General features: G+C 40.8%; 1 protein-coding gene across 1 annotated transcript; it reads right to left on the reverse strand.

Moving 5' to 3' along the window:
- Window positions 1–8,583: 8,583 nt before the first annotated feature.
- LOC146393814 (uncharacterized) lies at window positions 8,584–22,628 on the reverse strand. The gene is made up of 11 exons (XM_084925369.1): window positions 22,207–22,628; window positions 21,900–21,941; window positions 21,741–21,812; window positions 21,536–21,601; window positions 21,317–21,405; window positions 21,134–21,242; window positions 20,948–21,056; window positions 20,663–20,733; window positions 20,457–20,541; window positions 9,402–9,835; window positions 8,584–9,015 (listed from the first exon to the last, which is right to left on the reverse strand). The coding sequence occupies exons 1-11, from the start codon at window positions 22,429–22,431 to the stop codon at window positions 8,584–8,586; spliced, it is 1,734 nt and encodes a 577-aa protein (XP_084781495.1). The 5' UTR covers window positions 22,432–22,628.
- Window positions 22,629–23,023: the final 395 nt, after the last annotated feature.

Here is a 23,023-nt window from a genome sequence, read left to right on the forward strand (position 1 = left end):
TAGAGACTGAAATCCTTGCCCATTCTTCTTTGCAAAACAGCTCCAGCTCCAGCTTTTTAGTAAGCCGAAAGAGCTGGCTTACTAAAAAGAGCCGGCTCTTTCGGCTCCGAACTGGCTCTTCAGGTTGTTTTGTTGCTTGGTTGTTACTTTGTATTGGTCTTTCACATGGAATTCCAATAAAATCGATTCATGTTTGTGGCTGTAATGTGACAAAATGTGGAAAAGTTCAAGGGAGCCGAATACTTTTGCAAGCCACTTGTTATGACCCGGGTCGAGGCCGCAACGTAAAGGAGACGGATACCAGAGTGTAAATAGGAAGAGGTTTTAATCTTACAATGGCATCACAGGCTGGCTAAAATGGCTGGTGCCACCAAGCTAAAGACAAGTGAGCTCTTTGGGAATCTTGCCTCAGGTATGCTTTTATCCACACCTGACTAGGTGTGGCCAATTAGCACCAGCTGAAAACATTGAGGAGATAGGGGCTTTAAGCATGGATGCCCCTGCATGAGGATTTGAAGTTGCCACACTGAACACACAAAAAGTAACATGTGACCAACACAAAGAGCACAACAGTCACAAACCCAAAATGATTACTTGACCTGCTACAACACAAAACGAAGAGTAGCAACAAATAATCACAACCAAGTGATCTGTTGTCTCCATCACACAAATGGTCACATACAAGTGGCCCTATACCACAACAAGTTACTTTAATCCAAGGTTCAGTGAAGCAAGCATACTAGTGACCCACCACAAAATGGAGAGCTATGGCCACACAACGATCACATCAAGGGTGGCTGAGCACCCCTCTGTGTTATTGCCATCACCTGGCCAACAACACTCACAAGTGATCCAACAAAAGTAGCCATATTCCCCACAACACTAAAGGTCACAGCACAAAACACTCATCTCATGAGGATGTTATTAGCATCCAGCGACACAGACAGATGCACACACATGGTGTACACACTATACCAACTTAAAAACGACCTACCTGCCTCACCATGAGACCATAATGGACTTAAACCTCTTGCCAAGTTTGGTGCCACTGGTTTACTATGAGCAACTCCCAACCTAAAATGTTAAAAACAATAAAACTTTACTTATCTTCAGTGGTGTACCGGGCTCGAGGCAACTTGAAACGCAAACTCAAGGGTAGGCTGCAGACCAGGGGTACAGTCTCCCACCAAACCCTGAAGCGTACCCCCACCCAGGATAATCACCAAAAACAATAAACTAAAACAACAAAGCAAAACAACAAACAAGTGCTTCGATGGAAGGGCAGCACAGCCACGCAGCTGAAACACACTAACTAAAGGGACGTTGCTCAATCACAGTGAACACTATCACTCACCCACTTAAAAGCAATATAAAAAACTGATATTCAGTCTCCACTAAAATGTCCAAAGATCCCGGACGAGCCCCCACTTATGTTACGACCCGGCTTGAGGCCGCAACATAAAAAGAGGAGACGAATACCAGAGTGTAAATAGGAAGAGGTTTTAATCTTACAATGGCATCACAGGCTGGCTAAAATGGCTGGTGCCACCAAGGCAAAGACAAGTGAGCTCTTTGGGAACCGGTCACGTCAGATCTCCCTCCCTGAGTCTGATTCTGCCAGAGGTTTCTTCTTGGTAAAAGGGAGATTTTCCTTTCTTGCCAATGTGCTTGCTCATAGGGGGTCATATGATTGTTGGGTTGTTCTCTGTATGTATTATTATGGGGTCTACCTTACAATATAAAGTGCCTTGAGGTGACTGTTGTTGTGATTTGGCGCTGTATAAATAAAATTGCATTGAATGGAATTAAAAGCAGCCATTAGAAAATGTAATCGCTATGGCAATATAAGCATTGTCATTTGTACTCATTTACAGACATTTAGTTATTCTACAATATTATTCTTGCTGTTAGCTTTCACATTGTGACCTTTACATGTAATATCTAACGTGCCATTTAATGTCAGAGAAAGGTTCTAGCTTAAATGCTACTGAAGTGAACCTAGAGGCATTAATGATCTTATGGGGGGTTTTTTTGTTTAAATTTATTTTTTTATTTTACCACCACTCAGCGATCCCTTGCCAACTACTGTTAAGAAAGAGCTCGAGAGGTTATGAAGCTTTATGCTGCACTTTGTATCTGAGTAGTTCAATGAAAATATTTTAAGTGTTTTTCTGCAAGTGATGGATGAATCATCCCAGCTCTGATGTAGCAGCTCCTGTTCATCACAAACAGTCTTTTTTCTGCTTTGATGAACTCTTTATAAGCATAAACCTTCACTGCAGAGCAACAAAAGCATTTGCTCTCTTAACCTGAACACTGTTAGGTCTGAAAGATATTACAGGCTGCTGGCCTGTTGTGCTGTTCTTTGTCTAGCAGTGCAGAGAAAAGGTGTGACTCACTGCGTTTCCACCACCGAACTGTGCTATTGTCTGAATATTATCAATACAAAGATATCACTTTCAGATTGTCAAGATATCTAAAAGAAAAAGCAAATCCCTTTGTACCCAGCACAGGATGACAAAGCCTTGAACTTCTCTTGAACGTCAACTTGTTTATTTATTATCCTGCATTTTTGACTAATATATATATATATATATATATATATATATATATATATATATATATATATATATATATATATATATATATATATATTTTTTTTTTTTTTTTTTTTAATTTATCTTTTTTTAAGCTTTTATCATAATTAGAAATAAAGCATTTCATGCTTGATGAGCACCCACCCCAAAGGCGTGGAGAGAGACAAAGATAGACAAGCATAGCTGGCGTATGCCATGGATGTGAAGAGATCCTCTTGAGGAGGCGGAGGGATGGAGGGAGGCAGAGGCACATTGAAGCAGATGCAGAGAAATGTGAGAGGGTGTCAGTGAGACTGGTGATGACGCGCTCATGGCTGCGGAGAGCTGGCGAGGCCGCGGCCCTGGCTCTGACTCACCTCATCCCCACGGGGCCTCCTGGTTGACGTCACTCAGTGTGCACTGTGGCATTTCTCTGCTTCAACTTCTTTGTGTGCAGCAGCCACACTTCAGCCTTTCTCACATCTGAGAGAGTCTGAAAATCTGCATTTGTCTACGTTTACAGCATCCATCTATCTATGTTAGTAAAGCTGAAAAACAATAGCACACAACAATAGCACACTTTATTAGCACCATTGATACTGCTACTTTATACATATATTAGAAATATTCAAGAGGCATCATAGGATTGTTGATATCGGGTATAACAGAAAATCCTAATGGTAATCTCTTCCTACAATCTCCGAACCATGTGAGTGTTCTTGGATACCTACTACAGGGATTTTACTTTGAAAGGAGTAAAAAAGAAAAAAAATCCCCACTAGGAGGAAGGTGGGGTGATGGAGACAATACTTGCTGTTTACTTTTGTTTTCACCTGCTATTTGTGTATAATTAGACACAAAGAGACAAGGTTACTAATGTGGTGATTTCAGCCCCAATAATGTGGACCACATTCTACATGCACTGATTAACATGGGCGTTAAAGATCCGTTTACTTTAAAAATAAGTATGGGCTATAATAACAGCATTTGTTTCATACAAACATCCATGTTTGCTCTCTCCTGTCCTCCAGCATCGATCTACCTTTTTTCAACCCCCCTTATTAATCTCTCTCGCTCTCTTTCTTACCTTTTAATAGTGGCATGGCCATCCTCTGGTTCGCACACGCTGCCGACTGACACACCTGCAACCAATCTCCACTCATCTCCTGCTCTTAAGCACCAGCTCATCCTCTTGTTCTCCTTCACATCATTCCATCTACTTGTGTGAAAATCTCACTCACACTCACAGTTACACTTAGTAAAACTCTAGTTCTTGTTACCTCAATGATCCTGCCTCAGACTTACCTTTGTCTCTCGCTCTTTTCACTGTTGCAGAGCCTCCCCTTATATTTGAGCCGCCATCTCAGTTCTCAAAGGTGGCTTTTTGGAGTCACTCTCACATACCTGTAAAGTGCTTACCTGATGCTTACCGCATGTATGCGTTAATACATCTGCACTTTATATGCTAATTGTTTTCCAGTTGTCACATCCTCCTTTAAGGACAAAAGCAAATAAGTGACAAGAAGAAATTAAGCTAAAATTGTGAGGCAAGCAATGTGGCCTTTGAATTGCTTTCAGGCTTGGCTAGGTTTCACTAATACTGTGTGAACATTGAGTTTCATTCTGTTAAGAAGAGCACACTGAATGCTCTTCTGGACCACTTTTATGCATCCAAGTCAAAGTATAGCATCAGCATGAACTTCAAGCTGATTTATTAAACGAATGAGCCTCAATTAAGCTGCATATGCTGTTGCCCTGAAGACAGAACAACAGCACCTTGGGTTTGTACAGCCACGGTGCTAAATTGCCTTGTGTCATTTTGACCATATACACTATAACAAGCAGGAAATCTTTTTATTTAAAACAAAATATATAGATAGTTATCATCGGCATAGCAAGGGTATATATTTTCCTGAAGACTTTGTGGCCAAATCTGTACATTAAGCCAAGACATGTGCGGTGCTGGGGTTGTTACTCAACAAACCTGTATCCTAATGAGAACACACACGATCTTACTTTTAGTGTTTTCATTTGAATACAAAGCCGACAACACAAAGCATAGTTTAAAACCAGCCCAAAGATACCCAAAAGAGATCGCCACACATAATCTATCGCCATAGAAACGTGTAAAGGTGGAAATGGAGGCTACAAAGCTACAAGCCTGACGGCTCATCACAGCTTTTGTTTCCTGTCGTATATCGAGCTCTGGCTGCCGGGCTGGCATCGGTATACACTCAGCTATAATATCACTCTAGGTTCTTAGCGAAGCTGGAAACCTGGAGAGAGGTGTGTGTGTCTGGAAGTGGACAAGCAACTGGAAAGTTGGTGAACACGGTGCCGAACTATAAAATCACAGGTGTGGTGCTTCAATAAACACTCCTCAACTGTAGATAATAACAGTGTGTTGGGTCGATCTTTATAATATCTACTCCTCAAAAGTTCTAGACCACGCTGCCATTTTACCCCTCTCTACATATGAACTGAAATCAGCTGATTGTAGTCTAAGTGTGCAAAAAAAAATATCAATGTTTGATGTTTTTTCTTTCTTTGCACTCATGTTGTTGTTCATACAAACAGGTGTAAAGTTAACACAGTAATGTGAGACTTACAGCATGTTTGATTTGAAGGTAAGGAAAAGATTTATTTTTTTTGTTATACGTAAAATTAAATTGAGCTTAACAAGTAAATAATGTATTGCAGCATTCCAGGCATGAGGCCACATAAAAATGAATAATTATGATGTCTTAAGGATTGTTAAGCAGCTTATAATGGTAATGAATAAATAAAAAAATTAAAAAAAAGAGGACTTACTAGGTGAGTTGGAAATTAGCAAGAAGTTAGCTCACTAGTGTTTGAAAAAAAAAAACTCAAGTGTGCAGCTCTGCTACCACTTTGCAAGTAAACAAAAATGGAAAACAAAATAGCAATAAAGTTTGGAGGGTGAATTAATAAATTTGGGCTAGCTCACATATATAATGATGTACTAATTGGTAGCTAGCTATGGAGCTAGGCTAATAGGTGGTTAGGCTAAAATCAAAGAGCAGAACATATAGGATGGAGGTTTAATGCTTCCCAGGAAAAGTTTATTTGGAGGATCCCTGATAGGTAGGCCCATCATATGGCAGGAAGAAGACACTTAAAATGGACCCAACTCCAGCTAAGAAAACCTCAGATAAGAGCCAATCCATAACACGTGGTTGGTCATTAGTTTCTTGCTGTGTGGTTTGGATTACTCACTATGAAAAACATTATGATCCTAAGTCTTGATGCATGCTCAATCCCAGTGTCAAGACTGAAAAAAATCACTTGTATGAGCGATGAAACATTCCCCCCTCTGAAAACACAATCTCCAGATGATCAAAATCAGCTTTCTGGGATTATGATCCTAAGCCTAATGTCCACACTGAAATTATGTTGACCCGAGAGGGATTCTTCTCTGAAGCATTCACATGAGCCCATGGGATGTAATATAGACTGACAGATGAATAGTGTAAATAAAAGGCCAAAAATTACCACTGATTATTTTTTCTGAGCTTGTTTAAGTTAAATAAAATAAGACAGCAAGCAAGCCTCAATCAACACAGCACACACTTGGACTCGGAAGCAGAGTTGATACGTCATCACTTAACAAGCGGGTTTGATTTAATTAATTTTGTAATGCCAAAAATTGCTAAATAAACTTAAAACTTTTTGTCAGATTCTTGCAGAAAATGAGGTTGAACACTCCAGAAAAAATAATAATAATAATAATAATAATATTATATATATATATATATAATATATATGGCATGATGCTGCCACCACCATATTTGACAGTGGGGATGTTGTGTTCAGAGTGATGTGCAGTGTTAGTTTTCCGCCACACATAGCGTTTTGCATTTTGGCCAAAAAGTTCCATTGTGGTCTCATCTGACCAGAGCACCTTCTTTCACATGTTTGCTGTGTCCCCCACATGGCTTGTGGCAAACTGCAAACGGGACTTCTTATGGTTTTCTGTTAACAATGGCTTTCTTCTTGCCACTCTTCCATAAAGGCCAACTTTGTGCAGTGCACAACTAATAGTTGTCCTATGGACAGATTCCCCCACCTGAGCTGTAGATCTCTGCAGGTCGTCCAGAGTCACCATGGGCCTCTTGGCAGCATTTCTGATCAGCGCTCCCCTTGTTCAGCCTGTGGGTTTAAGTGGACAGCCTTGTCTTGGTAGGTTTACAGTTGTGGCATACTCCTTCCATTTCTGAATGATCGCTTGAACAGTGCTCTGTGGGATGTTCAAGGCTTGGGAAATCTTTTGTAGCCTAAGCCTGCTTTAAATTTCTCAATAACTTTATCCCTGACCTGTCTGGTGTGTTCTTTGGACTTCATAGTGTTGTTGCTCCCAATATTCTCTTAGACAACCTGAGGCCGTCACAGAGCAGCTGTATTTGTACTGACATTAGATTACACAGAGGTGCACTCTATTTAGTCATTAGCACTCAACAGGCAATGTCTATGGGCAACTGACTGCACTCAGACCAAACTGTCATGCTCAACCTCACATAGGACTTATAATTGTTTCGCAGTTTTTGGTATTTTCTGTGAGGAAATTGACTTAAATGAATTAATTGAGTTCATTGTTAGATTGTTAGATGATTGTTAAATGAACAATGCATGACAGTGGTTCAGGATGTTTGTTTATCGGAAGGTTGATGGTTTGATCCCTGGTTCCTCCAGTCTGCATATTGAAGTACTGGCATATTGAAGGGTAAGATACCAATATATCTATCAAAGCGTGAGAACGTATGTGAATGTTAGATCAAGTGCTCTATGAATGGGTGGATGAGGTGTTCTTGTAGTGTGATTTTACCTCAATTTTATTTTGTTATCTTACAGCAGTACAGAAAAAAATGGCAGTTGTTTTCCTGGAATGAAACAAATTTCAGTGACAAGGTATGATCTAAAGTTACTAATCCTGAAATAAGGTGATCAATTATTTGTTTGTACGAAAGTTAAATGTTCTTCAGAGTGTCAACAGCTCAAAAGACAAAGCATAATGAAATATCTTGTCATGGTCGTGTTGTTAGTTTAAGTTTTCCTTTTGGAATTATGTTATTTTGTTATATTAGATTTATTGTTTCTGGTTCTGTGCCTCATGTCGCCATGTCTCAGTGTCTAGTCTGTGTCCTGTGTCAGTGTAGTCTGTTTTGCTTTCTCCCTGTCTCGTCATGTTGGATTAGTCACAGCTGTGTTCCTTCCTGTTTACCATTTCCTCGTTTCCCTCTGTGTGTAAATATTGTGTGTGTTTACCTCTGTTCCTCAGCAGATTGTGTGTTCATCTTCCTGCATATCATCCCCTGTTTCTTCCTCTGTCTTTCCATGCCTCAGGTTCCTCATTCCCAGTATCAGGGGTTTTTGTATTATTACTTTCTGTATTGTTTTTCTATGTATTTCACACAGTTAAATTTAGCTGTCCCAGTTTAGGTCTTTGTTAGTTTATCGTAGTCTCCAGTCGCCTTTTGTTTATAGCGTTTTTGTGCAGCCCAAATAAAGGCTTGCTTTCTGTTAAACCTCCACCTATCTCTCTGTTGTCTGTGTTTGGGTCCACTCCTCTCTCATTTTCCTTGCTAACCGTGACAGTACAATCTGACCATACTATGGACCCAGCAGACTTTGAGCTGCAAAAGTGGTGGGAGGCAGTCTCCCCTGCACCTGAATCAGTTTCCTGGGTGAGGAGAGCTAGGGCCCAGTTGGTCCTTGATCCAGTTTCCAGGCTGGATGAGGCTCTGCAAGCCCCTGTACCCGTATCAGCTCCTCGGGTGGGGACAGCAGCTGGCCAGCAGTTGCCGGTGCCTGTTCCGGGTCCCAGGGTGAAGGGCGCCTGTGAACCAGTTTACTCCTGCACCCATACCTACTCCTTGGGTGGGAGCAGCTGGTGTCTTGTCTGCCCCGGGACCCGTGCCGGTCCCTGAGGTGAGGCCAGCCAGGATACAGCCGGCCTCCGCACCCGTACCTACTCCTTGGGTTGGAGCGGCTAGTGTCCGGCAGATGTCTGCACCCGTTCCTGTCTTCGCTGGAGGCTCATGTGAGCCCGTCCAGCCATTTCCCTTGTTTTCTGGAGGCTCAGGAGAACCACTACAACAACCACTTCAACCACCACTACAACCGCCACTTCTGTCCCTTGCTCAATCATTAGCTTTGTTACTTGCTCAGGCATCAGCTCAGGTCTCTGCACCTGTTGGCCCTGCTCCGCCTCACCCAGAGGTCTCCATACCTTCTGGTCCTGCGTCTGTTCCCGCTGGAGGCTCTGGAGAGCCGCTCCAGCCGTTTGTTCCCACTGGGGGCTCTGGAGAACTGCTCCAGCTGTCTGTTCCCGCTCCAGCACTTCCTCGTCTCCACTGGGGGCTCTGGTGAGCTGCTCCAACACTCCGCGGCTTCCATGCCACAATAATAATAAAACAGGAAACTGGGGAACATGACATAGGAGTGGAGGAGACGCAGACGAGCAGGAGCAAGGGAACACGAAGGAGCACGAGGGAAAGAGCGAGGAGACATGACCGAAGGGGAAACTTGGATAAACATGGAATAAAACACAAGGAGGGAAAACAAAACACAAGAATTCACAAAACTATATAAACACAAACACACAGAGGGAGACACAGAGGGCAAAGACACAAGGGGGAATCTAATAATCAAAAAGCTAAACAGAATAACCTAGGTACTATAATATAAATCCTTAGAATAAAAAAGTAAACTTAAACATAATACAAAATGACAAAAACACAAAAAAACTCTGGGTCAAATGAACCAGGATCATGACTGCGGCAGCCACGCTGCTATCAGATCCATCACCTGCAACAGCCACGCCGCCAGCCGTTCAACCGCCTGTGGCTTCCAGGCCACCATTTGGTCAACGGCCTGCGGCTGCCACACCATCATCTGGTCCTCTGTGTCCTTATCCATGTCCTGTTTGGCCTCTGCGTCCTTGTCCAACAACCCAACCACACCAACATTCTTTATACACCAAACCACACCAACACTGGCCATCCACCAGGAAGCTTTGCTACCACCTCCGCTTTTCACGTGGTTGGCCCCCTGAATTGTGCCTGTGTTGCCACTTTCCACGTGGTCTGCTCCCTGAACTGTGCCTGCACTGCCGCTTTCCACGGTGTCGGCCCGCTGAACTGTTTTGGTCTGGACTCCTGTGCTATCTACCTCCAGGTCGGCCCCCTGAACTGCCCTGTTATGGACTATTGTGCTGTCAACCTCCAGGCCAGCCCCCTGAACTGCGTGTGAACTGTTTCCTGAGCTCCAGTGTCTTTCATGGACTTTTTTTTCTGAACCTGTGTTTTACTTCCTCCCCTGTGACTGTCTGGATTACCTGAGTATGTTTGCCCAGCTGCCTCCACTTCTCTAACCCTAATAGTACACACCCATGCTACTGTGTTGATTGGCCTGTTTTGGTAGCGGGCCATGAAAATAAAATGATACAATGATTTCATAAGGTGTTATAGACTCATAAATGCTAAAGCCATTCTTAGGTGTTTGTTAGAAAACATAACATCATAATAAGTGATATATCTCCAAAAGTTGATTCTGTTCATCTGGACATAGCGTTTTGGGGGAGAAACGTTTCGTCACTCATCCAAGTGACTTCTTCAGTCTCAGCTGACGGCAGATTTCCCCAATCTTATAAACAGTACATTTGCATAATGACTAATACCAGCTCACTGAAGGAACAATGGGCTGGGAGGTTGTTCCTTTGTTCCATTGTTCCTTCAGTGGAACAATGGGTTGACCTCCCAGCCCATTGTTCCTTCAGTGGGCTGGTTTCAGTCGTTATGCAAATTTTTAGGCAAACAGTTTACACTTCTGGTTTGTGTTTCAGCCACTCAGTTAGCACTTGTCTTTAGACAGATTAGTGTCTTCGTTGCAAACTACAGGCGACCACAGTTCTTGGTGCAACACCTTTGTGACCAGGTTCACCGAGTGACAGCCAACAATCTCCAGCACACCACTCGCCACACAGGTGGTGAATACTGAGGTTTATACTATAAGTGAAGCTGCATTTTAACGTGGGAGACTATGGTGATTAATGGACTTTTGGACCAAGCCTCATTTATATATCACTTTTCTAATCCTTCTGGTCATGCAAAGTACTTTTAGACTACAGGCCACATGGAACCATAAGTTCATACAGTGCTTCATTGTCCACACTTTTCTCTTTATCTACCTCACATCCATTTAGAGTCACCAATCACACTGCATGTCTTTGAACTGTGGGAAGAAACCCATGCAGATACAGGGAGAACACACAAACTGTCACGGTCCTGGGTCGGTGACCCAGTGTTTTTTGTATTATTGTTGTTATTTCATGATTCCTTCTTTGTATATAACTTCTAGTGTTCTGAGTTCTGTTTTCTATTCTAGTTTTGAGGTTTAGTTCTGTGCCCAGTCTATTTCCTGTTTTACTTTGAAGGTCTGTGTCTCATGTTAGTGTATTCTGTTTTGCTTCTTGTCTCATCTTGCCCAATTAGTTCCAGCTGTGTTGCCTCCTGTTCCTTGTTCCCTCATGTTCCTACTTGTGTGTTCTTCAGTGCTCATCGTCGCGTCGTCCCTCATTCTTCACTGTGTGCTCCGTTTGCCTGCCTGTTTGTTTATTTGCTTTTTCAGTTTAGTTAGTTTTTTGTTCAGTCTGCAATCTCCCATCAAAGCAGAGTGTTTTGAGTTCATTTGCCTCTGTGAGTCCTGCTCTTGGGTCCACCATTCCTGCCTGCCTTCACACAGCCATGACACAAACTCCACACAAAAAAACCCCGTGTTGCTCCAAGGTGACAGTGCTAACCACTGCACCATGGCCATGAAATCTAGCTAAAATGAAATAATTGCGAAAACAAGAAGTCAATTTTTTAGATGTTGATTGCTTTGCAATGTTTACATGTTTGCATGCTTTGCAAACATGTAAACATCACTTTTTTTTTAATATAAAAGAACAAATGTATTTGTTGTATGTTACATATGCATTTGATTTGATGAATTTCATTTAAACTTTTCTTAGCAAAGGTTTGCGATTAAGTTTCCCCTCAAGCAATTGAAGCCATAGCACACATATGGGCGAGGTTAAAAATCCTCTGTAACTATTATTATTACTATTAGCATTCAATTCATCAATCCTGAGAATGAGTCCTTACAGCATCTTATATGAGAAATGAATCACTTCTAACATGAACAAAACCCTTAAAATGTGGCTCATAGGTTTCAAACCAAACATCTGCATTGTTTAAGACTTGTTTAATCCCATTTAGGATGACAGAAGTAAAAATCATTATACTGTAAAAAATTGGAAGAGTTATTTTTATTTATTTTTTAATTTTTTTCCAACATTAACAGGGACTTTGGACAGCACGACTGTGGCAGGGTTTGTTATAGCCAGACAGAAACGAGCAGGTGCAAAAATCCAGTTGGCTGTTACAGGAGGCAAGAAAACTGGTGTTGTTGTCTCCTTCAGTTTGAGATTCTGGAGTATGTGAGCTGACATCAGGTCACTCTGTACACTACCTGACACAGCAAGTGGTAGTCTGGTGACGAGTGTAACATAATGAAGAAGCTGTGATCAGCTTGGGCTCAAGGATGAACTACACACCAACCCAAAGGTGACAAATTTGAGTAAGTCTTAAAAAGGGTTTGGTTTTTTTTTTCAGTGCTGTGGTATAATCCCCTGAGCAGAGTTCAAAACTGAAACTTAGCAGTTGGATCTCCTTCCCACGAGACCTTCAATCATGAAAATGATTAAAACAGTTTTGACCTTAGTATTTTGCCATAAGAAAAATCTTGCAGCACGTGGAGCAGCAGAGATGGGCATGCAGTGAGAGTAAGACAGAGGAGTAAAAATGTAAACAGAGGATTCTGAGACTGTCTTAGCCTTCAACACTGTGAAACACATACATTCTTCAGTCTGCTACACATGGAGCCACAGACCAACTTATCTCTCTCCTCACACTGAAAGGTAATGGTCACAGGGCCAAGATTACTTCTCTCTGCCAGAGAAGGTCAAAAAACAAAAGCTACAATTTAAAAAAGCTATTCTTTCAGTCTTCATATATTTAGCCTTGTCTCTTTTGATTATGCCCCTCACAACGGTGGTAGCTGTGGCCCAAAGCTTTCAAGTCGTTTTATCCGTGTCTCTTGAAAGTTGTGGAAGCATGAATGTTCACTTTGACTGAGGACACTCTTGCATTACAGGTGGCGCTACTGCAGTTTTTGGAAGTGATGTCTGTGTTGCCACAATACTGTTAGTGACAGATCCTGGACACAAAATTTTAATATCTGACTTATCTCTTTAAAAATATCTTTTCAGCATCAGAATGTTTGATATGTGACTTAAGAAAAATGTGTACATTATATATGGCAGGACACCAAGGACCTGCTGTTAGTACGCTACAGCTATCTACTTGACAGTCAATTTATAGAGTCCAATTCTTTAATAACATCATCACCTTACCATATATTTACTGTTATCTGAAGATACCGTTTCCATGGTAATGGAGAGTTTGCAGTCATAGATAACAGTAATTTGTAATTAGTGCTCCTGTCTATCAGTCTCTCCTGCACTCGGTAATAAACACCAAGTGATGAACTTCAACGAGTATTTTGTGCATTTACCTGCAATCACCCATCCTGAAACTGCTCACACTCAGTCTCAAAAATAAACCGTCCATGAAAGTCCATGAAAACAGCAGATCTGAAATGATGAAAACTCACACTGTCTGAAGCATAAATTATAGGTTTATGAATGACTGCAAAATAACAAAGCAGAATATAGCTTTATAATATTATATCTTATAATATATAAGAGTGGCACATGATGTGGCCTTGTGCTCCTGTAGCTCTTCTGCTTCAAGGTTTGAGATGCTCTTCTGCATACCTCGGTTGTTACAAGTGCTTATTTGTGCTAATGTTGCATTTCTTTCAGCTTGAAGCAGCCTGGCTATTCTCCTCTGACCTCTGGGATGAACAATACTCAGCCCAACCTGTTTGGCACCAACAACTATGCCACATTCAAAGTCACTTAAATCACCTATCTTCCCCATTCTGATGCTCGGCTTGAACTTCAGCAGGTTGCCATGCCATGTGATTGGCTGGTTGGATATTTGCGTTAATGAACATTTACATATATTTGCATGCTGCTAACGACCCCGCAAACTGCTAGTGAGTCCACATCTTTCATGCTCCACACTTAAATGATGTGTTTTCCCCTTTTTTCAAAACTGCAGCTTTAAAGTCAGTGTTAAATGTTGAGCTACTTGTCAGACGAATTAGAAAATATTTCAAGTTCATCTTAATTTTAGTCATGCATCTATTTTCATGACTGCTGTAGCTAGACTACTTGTGGTGAGTATGATCCTCCTGTGATCTGTAGATGCAGAGCTAAGATTACAAATATGCTGAAAATAAGAACGCACACAATACCATGGCTCCGTACTGGGTACAATGATAACAGAAGAAATGACTGCTTTAAAAGGACAAGAAAACGTCAGAAAAAGACTACTATTATTACTGTTCAAGGAAAATGTTTACTCAGAAAAAAGTGCATCTGTCGGGAAATGGCCACGTCTATAGTCGGGAAATGGCCACGTCTATAATGGGGAAGATTGATGAGCGGCTTGATACTTTTGAGGCTAGATTTCAGTCGCTCCTCTCGGAGCAGAAAGAGATGAAAAACCGCATGGAAAGTCAAGAATAAGCGACGTGTGCCTTGGACGAGCGCGTAGAAGCGCTAGAAGCCAAATGTTCGGACCTAACTCAGCACGCCAACCAACTCAAAACCAAACTCCAGGACTTAGAGGCCCGCTCTCGCAGACACAATATCAAAATTGTCGGCATACCTGAGGACGAGGAAAAAGGTATGCCCACTGACTTTGTTTCTAGGCTTATCCCGGAGTTGCTGGGAAAGGAGCACTTTCCACATCCGATAAAAGTTGATCGTGCACACCGCGCACTACAAGCGAAACCAACTGCTGGTGCTAAACCACGCACTATCCTGGCCCGCATTCATCATTTTCAGGAGAAGGAGCTGATCCTGCGTTGCTGCAGGATGCAAAAAGGCTGCGAGTATAAAGGAAACAGGGTGATGATATTTCCGGACTACACCAACGAAGTGATGAACCAGCGTCGCGCTTTTAATGGTGTGATGCAAACCCTGCACAGTGATGGAATCAAGCACACACTACGTTACCCGGCAAGGCTCTATGTATACTGGCGTGACGGACAAGCACCGTCAATCTTCAACGACGCAGATGAGGCGGCACGCTGCATTAAAGGACACGGGTCGACTATGAGAAAATAAGGTCTCAGTGTAAGGTAACTGTAGTGGTTCTGACTGCAGGAATGCCTGAGCAATATTAAGACTTCTAACTTTAAAAGACACCATGCTGAGAACTGGCTTTGGACTTTCAAGTACAACATTATACCAACAACTTTAGATGAGACATCCTTACTGGTGTAACATTTTCTCAGTGAATGATGTTTGCTTTTTCTATTACATGGTGGTGGTAATTCACAGCACTTTTATGTTTTTATTCTGAGTGGTGGGTGTGAAGATATCTTGCCATTTGCCCGGCAGCTCCCTTCGAAGTGAAGAGGGGATGTTATGCGTCAGGTTCCGGGGGACGCGTTTTTTGGGGAAAGGGTGGGTTATGTTTTGATTTGTTCTTGTTCTACAGCTCAGGTGCACTAGTTTCATTACTGCCAGTTTATGACTTTCGGTCATTTTGTATGAACAATGTCACTCCTTATCATTTTTCTTTTTTTTCATTTTTCCCCACTATAATGGCTAGATCACAGGCTAGTATACAAATGGGAAACAGGGATTTGCAGCTTGTATCATGGAATGTTAGAGGGCTTGGTTCAGTTGTCAAAAGGGGCAAAGTATTTAAACATTTGAAATCTCTTTGTGCAGATGTAATTTTTCTGCAAGAAACCCATATAAAATCTACAATGCGGCATGTTTTAAAATGTAACTGGATTTCTCAAATATATCAGTCACCCTTTACATCACATGCCAGGGGGGTAGCCATACTATTTAAGAAAAATGTCCCATTTCAACTAAAATCTGTAATCAACAATCCTCAGGGACGATACATAATGGTTTCAGGGATGATAGCTTCTCTCCCGTTAACCCTACTAAATATTTACGGTCCAAATACAGATGAGCCTATGTTTTTCAGAAAGGTGTTTGACTTGCTACCGGATGATACTGACTCAAATATAGTAATAGCAGGAGATTGGAACTGCTATTTAGACCCTTACCTTGATCGGCTGTCAACTCGCCCTCCCCCAGAGATTGCCTCTGTGCGGCTTCTGAATAATCTTTCTAAAGCTAGAAATTTAGTGGACATTTGGAGACTTCAACATCCCACTGATAAAGATTACTCCTTTTACTCTGGCGTCCACAAATCCTACAGTCGAATTGATTATTTTTTGGTCAGTTCAAGCCTTATTTCTCAAATTTCGAATTCCAGATATCATAATATTTTGATTTCTGATCACAGTCCCACATCTATATCACTGAGTCTTAGTTTGCCTAAAGTGAACTATTCCTGGCGTTTCAATCCAACCCTTCTCAGTGACAAAAAGTTTATTAAATATATTACACCCAAACTCAAGGACTTTCTTGACTCAAATGACAACGGAGAGGTCTCTGATTCAACACTGTGGGAAACATTAAAAGTCGTAATGCGTGGCGAAATTATTTCCTATAGCTCAGGCCTCAAAAAGGAGAAGATGAAGCGACTTTCTGAAATTAATAGTGCCATTCCTCGTCTAGAAAGGGCTTACCAGAATTCTAAATCACCTGAGGATTACAGAGAAATATTAAAACTCAAATACGAATACAATGCAATTATGAGTGACCAGGTTACCGATCTACTACTGAAGCTGAAACATAAACATTTTGAGATAGGAGACAAACCCAGTAAATTGCTAGCGCAACAACTAAAAGGAACACAAGCTTCGAGAGCAATTCACAAAATAAGATCTAAATCTGGTGCTTTTCTAACAAACCCTATAGAAATTAATAAGCGCTTCAGAGAGTTCTATCAGGAGTTGTACTCTTCCCAGCTGAATGTAACACAGTCTGCCTTGAATGACTTTTTTGATTCTCTCAGTCTGCCTAGGCTAAATGAAGCTGCCAGAGATCAACTCGATTCGGACTTTACATTGCAAGAAGTGGTAGCTGCTATTAAGTCATTTGCATCTGGGAAGGCTTCAGGCCCTGACGGTTTTGGCATAGAATTTTATAAGAAATTTTGTGATGGTCTTGCTCCATTCTTGCTTAGGATGATGCGTGATTCTAAAAACAGGGGCGTACTACCCCAAACTCTGTATGAAGCAAATATTTCGTTAATCTTGAAGAAAGGCAGAGATGACTCAGATCCTGCTAACTTCAGGCCAATTGCTCTTCAAAATTTTGATCGAAAGGTGATAACCAAAATTTTAGCAACTAGACTGAACAAGTATTTGACCTCCATTATTCACCCTGATCAAACGGGATTTATCCCTGGCAGACTTTCTTTTTTCAATGTTAGACGTCTTCTCAACTCCATCTATTCTGACCATGGTAGTTCGGGAGGAGCAGCAATTTTAGCTCTTGATGCACACAAAGCCTTTGATCAGGTTGAGTGGTTTTATATGTTCGAGTCATTACGGAAGTTTGGATTTGGTGAAATATTTATATCTTGGGTAAAATTAGTATACGCAAATCCAATCTGTTCAGTTCTCACAAATGGAGAGAGGTCGGCGCCATTTCCTTTGCAGCGCTCTGTTCAGCAGGGCTGCCCCCTGTCCCCTGCTCTATTTGCTCTGGCATTAGAGCCCCTTGTGATTAAGATAAGAGCACATCCAAAAATACAAGGGCTCTTGGTCGGAGGGGTTGAAACTGTTATTAGTTTGTACGCAGATGACGTACTATTATACCTGCGTAATGCAGAAGACTCTGTACCATCCCTTCTTAATCTGGTCACCTCATTTGGCAAAATTTCAGGATATACAATTAACTGGGTTAAAAGTGAACTTATGCCTTTATCTAAAACCGGTTCGCCGAGTTTTCTTTGTAACGTTCCATTCAAAATAGTTAACGACCATCTCACATACCTTGGATTAACTGTTCCTAAAGATCCCAAATTAATTTTTAGCTTGAACTTTGCTGAATTCTTATCAACATTAAAGCATAACGTCGAGTCATGGAAAATTCTTCCCCTATCTATGGTTGGTCGTATAAATTCCATAAAAATGGTCTCTCTTCCTAGATTTCTGTATCTTTGCCAAAATCTTCCTATTTATCTCGCTTCCTCTTTCTTTAAGGAGTTGGACTCAATTATTACTTCTTACATATGGAACAACAAGAATCCTAGGATTTCAAAACTACATCTACAAAAATCCAAATTGGAGGGAGGTCTGAGTTTACCAATATTTAAACATTATTACTGGGCTGCAAATCTAAGAGCCTTGACCTTCTGGCAACAGACATCCTCAGATCTTGGTGATTTCAACATCCCCCTTTGGGTTAAAATGGAGGCTGGCATTGTAAGGGACTCCTCTCTAGAGGCCCTGCTTCTCTCAAAAGTAGGGAGGGCTGAGAGTCTTAAGAAACTGGGGTTTGTTCCGAAACAATCTGTGCGGATTTTAAACCAAGTTAGAGGTTTTTTTGAACTGCCAGACTCCTCTGTGCAGGCACCAATATGTGATAACCATGCCTTTTTGCCTCCTTGGGATGATAAATCCTACTATGTTTGGAAGGAGAAGGGCTTAATCAAATTCAAAGATCTTTATATAGATGGAAAATTTGCATCATTTAATCAGCTTAAGCAAAAATTCGATTTACCGCATTCACATTTTTACCGTTACCTACAAGTCAGGCATTTTATGCAATCCAATATGAAGAATTACCAAGATGTTCCACATGAACATAACCTTTTTAAGGTGTTCCTGAGCCCTCCTTACTCCAAACATTTGATTTCTACAATTGTACATTTGTTTGATGACAGCATTGAAGTGCAGACTACGAGGATAAGAGACGCTTGGAGGGAGGAATTGGGCATAGAAATATCAGAATCAATGTGGGACAAATGCCTATCAAAAATTAATTCCTGCTCTGTTAACAGCAGACATCAATTAATACAATTTAAAATTGTCCATCGGCTACATTATTCCAAGGTTCGACTACACAAAATTTATCCTTCAACTTCCCCCATATGTGACAGATGTAAAACATCAGAGAGCACATTGGCTCACGCTTTCTGGCATTGCCCCTCATTGACCAATTTTTGGTCCAAAATATTTGATTGGTACTCTAAAGCTTATGGGATTTCCATCTCACCCAATCCAGAAATTGCAGTTTTTGGCTGTGTACGTTCCAGAACTATCCCTGCGACTGTGCGGGTGCCAATCGACCTCGGAATGATGATTGCGAAAAGACTTATTCTAAAGGAATGGAAGTCCGCTGCTCCTCCCTCCTTCAGTGCCTGGCTCAATGACATGTTATCAGTCATTCAACTGGAAAAAGTTCGATACCTGCAAACACCTGCAGCAAATGTTTTCTCAAAATCCTGGACTCCGTTTTGTACTCATCTTGAGAAAGCTCACGTTGTATAAACATGTACCATGGCACTGCAATTTCCCTGTTTATTACATATTCATGACATTTAATTCATTATGGATACTGGTAGTTTCTAATTTTAATGTTTTCTTTCTTTTTTCCTTTTGTCTTTCCCTATTGATTATTATTATTGTGCTATTTCTTGTCCTATCATCTCAGCGCCTGAGCTGTATTTGTTTGTTGATGGGGTTTTCTATGCTGAAAAAATTAAAATAAAATATTGAAAAAAAGAAAAAAAAGAAAAAAGTGCATCTCATCTCCCCTATCTGCTGCTTTCTTCATCTTCATCCTCCATTTATATGAACGCTGTCACTTGTCAGTGTGAAATGAAGTCATGAGTCTAAGTTTCCTACCCGTGTTCACCTCCCGACTCAAATGTCAGGACATATTTTGACATTCACTGATGTCAAAAATGAGGGACAATCAAACTCACAATGCAGCATTATTTCATATTAGATTAAAACAGCATATAATTTTAGACTCAGTTGAGTGTTACTTGCGCCATTTAGTTTCCAAGGTAACGAGAAGGGTATATTTAGAGAGCACCAGTGAAGACTCCACAGGTAGTGGAGTTTTTTGTTCTTCTCCATTGTAAGAGGTAACAAGGGAGTGTGAACTCTTTCTTTGGGGGGGGAGACCAGTGGTGTGAAAACAGCTGTGTATTGCCTTTTGTTTCTGTAGAAAGTATTTAAACCCAGGGCTCTGCCGGTGTTCTGACAAAACGTCCTACCTTGTCAAAACATCCTACCGTAGCGTAAATTTATGGTCTTGTCTATCAATCCGTGCTACCTTATCAGAATATGCTACCTTACGTAGTTAATGGCTCCGTCGTATAGGTAGGACATTCAGATGGCCAAATCACACTTAAAAACTTTGAGTTATTTCGCTAGGACGTTAAGAACATGCTTCCTGCTGGGATTTATTTAGGTAGGATGTTCAGATAACCAAATCACACTATCAAAACATGCTTCCTGCTGGGATTTATTTAGGTAGCATGTTCAGATGGCCAAATCACACTATTAAAACATGCTTCCTGCATGGATTTATTTAGGTAGCATGTTCAGATGGCCAAATCACACTATCAAAACATGCTTCCTGCTGGGATTTATTTAGGTAGCATGTTCAGATGGCCAAATCACACTATTAAAACATGCCTCCAGCACACAATCATCTAATGTTGACAAAGAATGCAAAGAGACATGGAGGGGAAAAGACAGCTGTTTTTATTAGAAGTTGTTATGTGTTTTACTTACATTTTTTGCATTTATATTCTTGGTTGCTCTCTTTATATTTTGCACATGCAAAATGTGCCCATCTTTGGCAAGATTCACACTGCACCTGGAAAGGAAAAATAAATAGCTCATTATGTTTGGTGAATACTATTAGTCAACATTTTAAACATGATTAGCAAGTAATGATACTAAGACTTATGTGTTTCTTTTGTTTTGTTTTGTTTTACCATTTCAATCATGCTGCGGTCAGCGTCAGCATCTAACATAGAGCAAACAATGCAGTAATCCTCAGCGTTCCCTGAAACACATTCATGGTTAGGTTTTAATCAAACATTATTTATTGATTAATTAAAAAATAATAGTAAATTTGTTCCACAAATACTTCATGGCAAATTAGTCCCTTGAATTTTTTTAATTAGACTTAAAGAAGGGTCTTATCTGAAAGTGTTTGAAAAGCACTATTTAAAATGGAAGTACACACTCTAATGTGATAAGGACTTTACTGGACTTACCTCGATGTTCAAGTAGGGTGCAAGCTATCTGCATTCGCTCCACCACAACTTCTTCTGTAGTGGTTAATACTTCACTGACCTCTCCAAAAGCAAGGTAGTGTTCTGCAAACTGTGAGATTTCTCATTATTATAATGTAAAGTCCTAATTGTAGCTAACAATAAATGGAATCATTTGAATAAGGTTACCTTTAACAGCAAAACTCCGCAACTGCTGGAATCCTGTTGCTTGTTGTGTTGCATAGTCTGTAACTCCCACTCCATGGTGTCTTCATGCCCTCTCATCCTCAGAAAATTCCTAGTTGAACAAAAATGTTTGTAATGAAACAAGAAATGTTTTATCTAAGACTAATACCTCAGTATCATGCATACCTCCAGTTGCGCAGAATTTTCCTGTCATAAACACCTTCATTCCCCATGGGGTCTATGAGCAGTATTTTCTGTGCAGAAATGTTGACAATCTAAAGAAAAAGTTAATAAATTAAAAATTACTATAGTTTTTGCCACTGAAAACCTATTTAAGAATAACACTTTGAGCAAGAAACTGCTTCACAACAAATTACGCAAATTAATAACTAAATGAACACATACCACAAGAATCCAGTGCGTACCAAAGTTCACAGGGCACAGCCACATGTCTTCAACTGGGAACTTCATCTGTGGGATTGGAAGTGCAGAGTAATTACCATGCATCTCAGGGTGTTTTCAAATATAGTGTTGTTTAAAGGAACTGAACTCTGTCCTCAGAAATAGAAATGAGTCAACTTTTTGGACCACTTCTTAACTTTCAACTTACCTTGGTGAGGCATCTGAACTGCCCAGAAAACAACGAGCTTGCAACTACTGAACAGAGCAGGTGTACAGCATTCTGTAGAAGTATACAAAAATGTTACAGAACAGTAAATACATTTTTTTGTATTTCAATATAAGTGGGCAAAGGACATTTCTTACTTACCTTTCGTCTCTCAATGACACGGTGCAGGTATGCATCAATGACCTGTTTTGAAAAGTCAGAGTTTATACACCAGCAGCAACAAGTTCTGAAGTAACTGCTTGAGTGCTGTACACAAAAACTTGGAAAGGAATATAATTGCTGATAAAGGTTCTTTCTGCATATACTGGAACTGGGTATTATGATGTCACAGATGTCACAACCCCCCCACCTACCCGCACATTTTAAACTATTAATGGTGTCTGCACTGCAGATGCTTCAGAAGGAGCAGCACTTCAAAATCAGAATCAATAATGATAAGTTCTCTTACCTCATCAGAAAGCCACCGTGACCCCTGCAGTGTTCGAAAAGAGGAATCAAATAACTTGTATGGTCCAACAACTGACTCCAAGCGCCCAGTATCCTTTGCACGCCATAGCCTCTTTACTAAAAGAAAAATATGATAAGTTAGCTCAGGCATGCATGAGATTTTTAGTGGAAAAGCCGGGTAAAGGCCAATGGGCCACAACAGGAAAAAAGTCAACACAATAAACATGCATTTTCACGCAGAGAAATAGGAAAGGTACAGCGGGTGGGCAAAAGAGAAAATTACTGACAGGCAGATCCATTTCCAGACTTCCACAAGCTCAGTGCACGTTGCATGTTTCTTTACATCCAATATGAGTTGAAGACTGCAAAATGCAAACAAAGTCATGCAATGATCAATCATGTTGCAACGCCAAACTGGCAACAAATGACCAACGGGCCAAAAAGAGTTGTTCACTATGCCACCTTCATTTTCTAAGCTTTGTGTCTAGGAGGGAAGTTCTTGTTCACGCGTTTCCGGTCCTGGAACAGAATTAAACTCCTTGTGGGAGAAACAACTTTTGTCAGCCGTTTTGGGTGCATAATGAATAATAGAGGGTCTGGTATCCTCTGGACTTTGCTAGCACTGAGGGTTAGCAGTACACTGCAAAAACTCAAAATCTTACCAAGTATATTTGTCTTATTTCAAGTCAAAATATCTAATCACACTTAAAATAAGCCATAATCAGCTAAAGAGTAACGTTTCAGTGAGATATAGGAACTTGTTTTTAGACAGTGCATCTTGGATATCTTGTTAAGTGAAAAACTCTTGAAAACATATT

This window comes from Perissodus microlepis, chromosome 1 (genome assembly GCF_051167445.1).
Source record: "Perissodus microlepis isolate ML-2025 ecotype Zambia chromosome 1, ASM5116744v1, whole genome shotgun sequence".
NCBI lineage: Eukaryota > Metazoa > Chordata > Actinopteri > Cichliformes > Cichlidae > Perissodus > Perissodus microlepis.

Coding starts and splice junctions, on each gene's coding strand:
- LOC146393814 (XM_084925369.1), bottom strand. CDS start 22,431: ATGTTTATTGTGTTGACTTTTTTCCTGTTGTGGCCCATTGGCCTTTAC. Junction 21,406..21,535: donor GTACGCACTGGATTCTTGTG/GTATGTGTTCAT, acceptor CTTTTTCTTTAG/ATTGTCAACATTTCTGCACA. Junction 9,836..20,456: donor AGAATATAAATGCAAAAAAT/GTAAGTAAAACA, acceptor GTTCACACGCAG/TTCAGGGGGCTGGCCTGGAG.